We start from the raw sequence: 7,721 nt of genomic DNA on the forward strand, positions 1-7,721 counted from the left end.
TAGCTGCAGAAATCAACAGAAAAGGCAAATGAAAAGCTGGCCTCTTTATCTGGAGAACTAAAACAAAAGAGGATAGAATTTTGAAAGGACTACATAAATCCCTGGTTGGGTCACACCTGAGCACGATGAGATCTTTCTGTGCACCACGCCTCTGAGGAGGGGTGTACTGGCCAGAGCCAAATTGCACAGAAACAGGCCCTTCAGCCCACTGAGTCTGTGCCTACCGTCAAGCATCCATTCACATTAATCCCATTTTGTTCTCCCCCACATTCCCATCAATATCCCCAGGTTCCACCACTCACTGACACACGAGCGACAATTTACAGCAACTAAATAACCGACCAAACTGCACACCTTTGGGCTGTAAGGGGCAGAAAGCCAGAGCAACCAGGGGAAACCCACACGGTCACAGTGGAGAACATGCAAACTACAAACAGACAGACAGCACCAAAGGTCAGGATTAAAACCCTAAAACAGTGAAATTACAGTCAACCCTTATACAACACTGGCTAAGCGCCATCTGGTGTCTTGTGTCCGCTTCTGGGCATCACAGTGCAGGAAGTTTAGGGTATTTGGAGATTTACCAGAATGTTTCTGGGGATGAACTGCAGTTCTGTGGAGAGTTTAGAGAAACTGTGATTGCCCTACTTGGAATGGAAGAGGTTAAGAGAAGGAATGACAGGAAACCATGGTTCTGGTGGAATAAATGTGGAGAGTGGTAGTAGAGTCAATAATCAGGGGCACTATTTAAGTCACTTCGCAAAAGAAGCAAGAAGGGGAACGATCTCAAAACAGTGATGGTCTCCACAATCGGTAAATCAGTGCGGCATCCCTTCCAAGGATGACATATGTCTTTTCTGAGGCGTGGTTTCCAGGACTACCCAAGGGGGTGGTGGACCCGGAGATTCTCACAACATTGAAGAAATACTTGGACAAGCATTGGAATCACCGAAGCGTAGAAGGCTGAGGGCTAAGTCCTGGTACATGGGATTAATATAGATGGGTACTTGATGGTCAGTATGGATGTTGTGGTCTGAAGGGCCTGTTTCTGCAATGTACAAATCCATGACTCTAAAACTGAGAATAGTATTTGCAGTATTTTAGATCACAACTCCCACCTCCAACACACACAGATGAAAAAGGCATAACTTTGCAGGCCCTCGCCAGGTTACGAATGCCCACCTTACGGATACCCCCTACATACAAACCCAAACCAGACCGGCGAGATGGATGGGGATGGATTTGCCGGCTGCTGCGGGGCTGCAGGCACCTTCTGCCGGGTGGGAACGGGGCATTTCCTCCGCGCCTTCTCTCCACACCCTCCCTCCCCGAGTCGCAACAATGGGGGGGCTGGGTGGAGCTGAGCAGAGCTGGGAGCACTGAGCAGACTCACTCACTAGGTCAGTGAGGCCGGCTGACGGCCGCTCTCCCCACGCCTGCTCGCTCCCCGTCACCGCTGTTTCTGTGACCCTCTCCCTCGCACTGCTGTTCTTTTCTGACTCATGAACAGTTCGGGTTATGAACAGTTCTCAGGAACAGAACCCTGTCGTAACCTGGGGTGGACCTTTTATCATATATCTATCTCTCCTCTCTCTCTCTCTCTCTCTCTCTCTCTCTCTCTCTCTCTCTCTCTCTCTCTCACACACTGTCTCTCTCTCACTGCCTCTCTCTCTCTCACTGTCTTTCTCTCTCTCGCACTCTCTCACACTCTCCCTCGCGCTGCCTCTCTCTCGCACTCTCTCTCGCACTCTCATTGCCTCTCCTTCTTTCTCTCTCTCTCCCTCTCCCCCTCTCTCTCACTGCCTCTCTCGCTGCCTCTCTCTCTCTCAGTCTCTCTCTCTCTTGCACTCTCTCTCGCACTCTCATTGCCTCTCCTTCTTTCTCTCTCTCTCTCCCTCTCCCCCCTCTCTCTCACTCTCTCTCTCGCTGCCTCTCTCTCTCAGTCTCTCTCTCTCTTGCACTCTCTCTCACACTCTATCGCACTCTCACTGCCTCTCTCGCACTGCCTCTCTCGCACTCTCTCTCTTGCACTCTATCACTCTCGTTCTCACACTCACTGCCTCTCTCTCTCCTCCCTCTCCCTCCTCTCCCCCTCCCTCTCTCCCTCTCCCCCCTCCCCCTGTCTCTGCATTACATTGACTGTCCTGTCTCTGTTGCGATTACAGTGAATAGCTGATGACAGAGAAACCAGACGACAGACAAGATAAGTGAAGAGGCAGCTGTAGCTTTCATCGACTCCACTCAACAAGACACAGTTCAGGGATCCTCTGGACAGTTTGATGTCTAATCACCTATGGCTTCGGTGTGTGCACTGCCTTTTTCTGACAACTGTCACCTCCTTCCTCGGATCTCGACTGTGTGTGGGAGCACTGACATCCCACTTGTATTATAGCTGTAAATTTTTTTCCCGTTCCTTGTGGGTTTTTTCCAATAACAGTTGTTCTCAGTTTGTAAGATACTGGGGACATTTTCAAATGTTGGTATGAAGAGAGAATGTAACGCTTTACAAAAAAAAAGTTTTTAACTGTCTTGTTTTTTTTCCTTCGAGCAACATCTCCTCCTCCATGTGTTCAGAGCTGATGTACGAGACGAGAAAGTCATTGATATCACACGAGCCCATAATCTAGTCTGCAATGCAGGTGTAGTACTGAGGGAGCGCTGCATTGTTGAAGGTGCTGTTTTTTTTCCAGATTAGATGGTAAACCGAAAGTCTGGCTGCCCAGTCAGTGGGAAACATGAAAGATCCTGAAGAAGAATTGGGTTGGGTGTGGGAGGGAGGCTGCCTGAGCTTCCTGGTCAACGTTTAACCCTCAGCTGATCTCATTCAACAGAGACACAGGAGACTGCAGATGCTGGAATCTGGAGCAACGCCCAATCTGCAGGAGGAACTCAGCGGGTTGAGCAGCGGCTGTGGAGGGGGAAGGAATTGTCGACGTTTTGGGTCGGAACCCTGCGACGTGAACAATTTCTTTCCCCTGCCCCCCACAGATGCTGCTCGACCTGCCGCGTTCCACCAGCAGATTGTTTGTTCCTTCAATCTGACCATTTATCTCACTGCTGTTTATGGGATCTTGCTGTGCGCAATCGGTTGCCCCCATTTCTTGCATTACAGGTATACTTTCGAATACACTTCATTGGCTGTAAAGACATCAGGCATCCCAAAGGCCATAAAAGACACTATTTAAATGCAGAGAAACAAAGGACTGCAGATGCCGGATTATCTCGATGAAAAACACGATGAAGCTGGAGGAACTCAGCAGGCCGGGCAGCATCCGTGGAGAAAAGCAGGCGGTCAACGTTTCGGGTCGGGACCCTTCTTCAGGACTGAAGATAGGAAAAGGGGAAGCCCAATATATAGGAGGGAAAAGCAGAGCAGTGATAGGTGGACAAAAGAGGGGAGGCGGGGTGGGCACAGGGTGGTGACAGGTAGATGCAGGTAAGAGACAGTGATAGGCAGGTGCGGGAGAGGAGGGGAGAGCAGACCCACCGGGGGATGGGTCACAGGTAAAAGAGAGAGGACAAAAAAGGGCTAGGAAAGGGAAGAAGGGAAGCATGGTGGGGGGGGGGTGTTTGTGGGGAGGGGGGGTGGGGATTACTTAAAGTGGGAGAATTCAGTGTTGATGCCGTTAGGCTGCAAGGTTCCAAGACAGAAAAGGAGGTGTTGTACACTTCTGACCCATCCCCCGGTGGATCTGCTCTCCCCTCCTACCCCCGCACCTGCCTATCACTATCTCTTACCTGCATCTACCTGTCACCACCCTGTGCCCACCCCGCCTCCCCTCTTCTGTCCACCTATCACTGCTCTGCTGTTCCCTCCTATATATTGGGCTTCCCCTTTTCCTATCTTCAGTCCTGAAGAAGGGTCCTGACCCGGAATGTTGACCGCCTGCTTTTCTCCACTGATGCTGCCCGGCCTGCTGAGTTCCTCCAGCGTCGTCGTGTTTTTCTTCTATTTAAATGCAAGTTTGTTTTTTTATTTTCTAATTAATGATGCCGCTAGCTTTTGTTCTGGCTGATGAGCTCAGCGCTGCAGATATTGCTTGATAGTGTTGTCCAGAAAGGGACGTTCCTACTGTGATCTGAAGTCTGTGCCATTAACCAGGATGCCAAGGCAGGAGGGAGCAGGCACTGAATTGCCCTCAACCCCACCACCTTGGTTAGGGGAATGGTCATAACTCGTTTCATTTTCTCATGACATGGGAGGCCATTCGGCCCTCAAGTCTGTGACAGCTCACAGAGTAATCCCATTCTCCCACTAATTTCTCTGCAACCTTTTCTCTCTCACATGTCCATTTAACGTCACCCACCGAAAATTCTCCTACCGCCCACCCACCTGCACACGAGGGGTAATTCACACTGGCCAGTTAACCCACCTACACATAGAGTCATACGGCATGGAAACAGGCCCTTCGGCCCAAATGGTCCATGCTGACCAAGATTCCCGTCTAAGCTGGTCCCATTTGCCCGCGTTAAGCCCATATCCCTCTAAGCCTTTCCTATCCATGCACCTGTCCAAGTACCTTTTTAATGTTGTTAATGTACCTGCCTCAACCACTTCCTCTAGCAGCTCATTCCATATATGGACCACCCTCCAGGTGCAAAACTTGCTCCTCATTTCCAATTAAATCTCTCCCCTCTCATCTTCAACCTATGCCCCCTAGTTCTTGATTCCCCAACCCTGGGAAAAAGACTGTACGCATTCACCCAATATGTGCCCCTCATTCTCCTACGCTCCGATGAAAATGGTCCCAACCTACTCAACCTCTCTCCGTAACTCCGTCCCTCCAGTCCTGGCAACATCGTCGGAAATCTCCTCCGCACTCTTTCCAGCTTAATGGCACCTTTCCTATCAGCAGGGTGACCAAAACTGAACACAATATTCCAACAATCTTTCATTCACAGAGCAGAGCACCCAAGGGAAACCCACTTAGTCACAGACTGAATGACCAACTCTGCAGTTGGTGCCCAAGTTCAGCATCATACCTGCTTCCGTGGCGGCGGGAGGCAGCAGCACTACCCGGTGCGCCACTGGAAGCACATCCGTTTAAGGAGCCACTCATGATCTACGTCTGGTGAGAATCTGGAAGATCCACCCTTGACACTCGATAAAGGGCTTGTGGCATCAGGAAGGGAGATAGGGAGCAGCAAAGGGAGGGGAAGAGGCATAGGAACAGGAGAGGCCATTCAACCTCTCGTACATACTCTACCAATGGAAGGTGTTCAACCTGCATCACATCTCCACTTACCCATCTTGGGTCCATATCCCTTCGTACCCAACAACAACATAACCTCAATGGAGAGAATTCCAAGTTTCCACTCAGATGTAGTTGCTTCTGAACATCAGCCCAAGGTGGCCTCACTGTCATCGAAAGATTATACTTACTTGTTCTCACTGCCTCCACCAGAGGAAATAGTTTCATCTTCTCCCCCTCCCCCACGCACTACCTTCCCCCTCTCACCTGGACTCACCTCTCCCCTGCCTGCGTGCGCTCCTCCCCCTCCCCCCCACCTTCTTATTCCAGCTTCTCCCCTCTTCCTTTCCAGTCCTGGCGAAGGGTCTCGGCCCGAAATGTCGACTGTTTACTTCCCTCCGTGGATGCTGCCTGACTTGCTGAGTTCCTCCAGCAACATTTTGTGTATTGTTGAAATAGTTTCTTTCATCACCTTGAATTGCCTTAGAAAATCCCAGCTGGATTGTCCCTTCGTGTTTTGTCTTCAAGGGGAACAGAATGCTAATTTAGGCAATCTGTTCTCATCACTTAACCCTCTTCGTTACAGTGTTGTTCCATGAATTGGTACGTTCTCTTTTCCTGACCTCACAGAGTCATGGAGCATGGAAACAGGCCCTTTGGCCCAACTCGTCCATGCCAACTGCGTTGCCCAGCGAGCTGGTCCCATTTGCCCACATTTGGCCTATAGCCCTCCTATACATATACCTCAACCATTATTTCTGGCAGCTCGTTCCAAATACGCATCACCCTTTATGTGAAGAAGCTGCCCCTGATGTCCGTTTTCAATCTCTCGCCACTAACCTTAAACCCATGTCCTCTTGTTTTTAGGACCCCCTCTCTAGGTAAAAGACTATGTCCTTTCACCCTGTCTATGCCCCTCAAGATCTTGTATACCTCCATCAGGTCACCCCTCAATCTCCTACATTCCAGGGAATAAAGTCCTAGCCTACGCAACCTCTCCTTGTAACTCAGGCCCCCAAGTCCAAACAACATCCTGGTAAATCTTTTCTGCTCTCTTTCTGGTTTCATGACGTCTTTCATACAACAGTGCGACCAGAACTGTGCACAGTACTCCAAGTGCGGTCTTACCAACATTTTATATAACTGCAACATAACTTCCCAACTCCTATACTCAATGCCCTGACTGCTGAGAGCCAGCGTGCCAAACACCTTCCTCACTGCCCCGTCTACCTGTGACGCCGCTTTCAATGAACAATGCACTTGTACTCCTGGGTCCCTCTCTTCCATTGCACTCCCCAGAGCCCTACCATTCACTGTATATGTCCGACCCTGGTTTGATCTCCCAAAATGCAATACCTCACATTCAACTGGATTAAAAGCCAATCCTCAGCCCACATACCCAGCTGATTAAGATCCCTCTGTAATTTTTCATAACACTGTCTACAACACCGCCTATTTTTGTATCATCTGCCAAAGCTGGATGCAGCTGTAGTCGGAGGTCAATGCCCCTTCACAAGGGACAGTGTTTCAAAAGCATCTCACCCGTGCTGTGCAGGTAGCTCTTCACTCATAACGGTTACAGAGAGGCAGAGACCACTTGGCTGATTGCCTCCTTCTCGAGTGGGATTCACACGTTATACTGGCTGGACAAGTTTGCCTCGACGCCGGCACAGGATCAGAGTCACAGCGCTGTGCAGCACAGAAACAGACCCTTCGGCCCATCACATCTGTGCCGACCGCTACACCCATCAATACTAATCCCCTTTACCTGCATCATGTCTCTGCCTTGGCAATGTAAGTGCTTGTGGAGATTCTTAAATGTTCCAAGTGTATCTGCTTCCACCACCTCCTCAAGTAGCTCATTTCAGATTCCAACTACTCTCTGTGTGAAAAAATCTCCCCTCAGATCCCCTCTAAACCACCTCACTTTCTCCTTAAAGCTATGCCCTGGAAAAAAGATTTTCGCTGTCTTTCCCATCTATCCCCCTCATAATTTTGTATACCTCCATCAGCTCACCCCTCTGCCCCCTCCGCTCCATCCAATCTCTTCTAACTGGAACGCTCCATCCCAGGCAACATCCTGGAGAACCTCCTCTGCACCCTCTCCAGCGCTGTCACATCCTCCCTGTAGTATGGTGACCAGAACTGCACACAGTACTCCAACTGTGGAGGGTCCAGAAGAAGAAGAAAGCCCAGAAATGTCTTCAAGAAGGAACAAGGCTAACACCCCATTAGCACACTGCCACTGACCGTCACTCATAATAACCCAGAGGCTAAGAAGTCCAAGGTGACTTGGCTGTCTCCACACTCAGATCACAGGTCTCACTCATCGTCACTGGTGACTGTTACAATAAACTTAGAAGAAAAAAATATTCTCCAAGCATTGGCAGGGCAAAGCGTGAGATATGAGTCATGTTTGAGCCTTGCATTTAATTATTGTCCTCCCCTCAGCGATCCTCACCCAGCGAAGAGTTGCCTGAAAAATCTCTTTCCTGCCTTGTACGTGACTGGAGAGCCATTCGTCAGAGA

At 49.9% G+C, this 7,721-nt stretch overlaps 1 protein-coding gene across 4 annotated transcripts in view; it reads left to right on the forward strand.

Annotated features, from left to right (window-relative positions):
* LOC127577400 (RNA-binding Raly-like protein) overlaps positions 1-3,252 on the forward strand; it is a 666,428-nt gene extending 663,176 nt beyond the window's left edge. For all 4 annotated transcript variants that reach the window (XM_052028581.1, XM_052028582.1, XM_052028579.1 and 1 more), the window contains one exon: positions 2,166-3,252. Coding sequence is in view for 1 of the 4 variants with exons in the window: in XM_052028580.1 (XP_051884540.1) it covers positions 2,166-2,168 (3 nt within the window). In the remaining 3 variants the exon portion in view is untranslated. The remainder of the gene's footprint in view (positions 1-2,165) is intronic.
* The last annotated feature ends 4,469 nt before the right edge of the window (positions 3,253-7,721 follow it).

This window comes from Pristis pectinata, chromosome 13 (assembly GCF_009764475.1).
Source record: "Pristis pectinata isolate sPriPec2 chromosome 13, sPriPec2.1.pri, whole genome shotgun sequence".
NCBI classification, from domain to species: Eukaryota; Metazoa; Chordata; class Chondrichthyes; order Rhinopristiformes; family Pristidae; genus Pristis; species Pristis pectinata.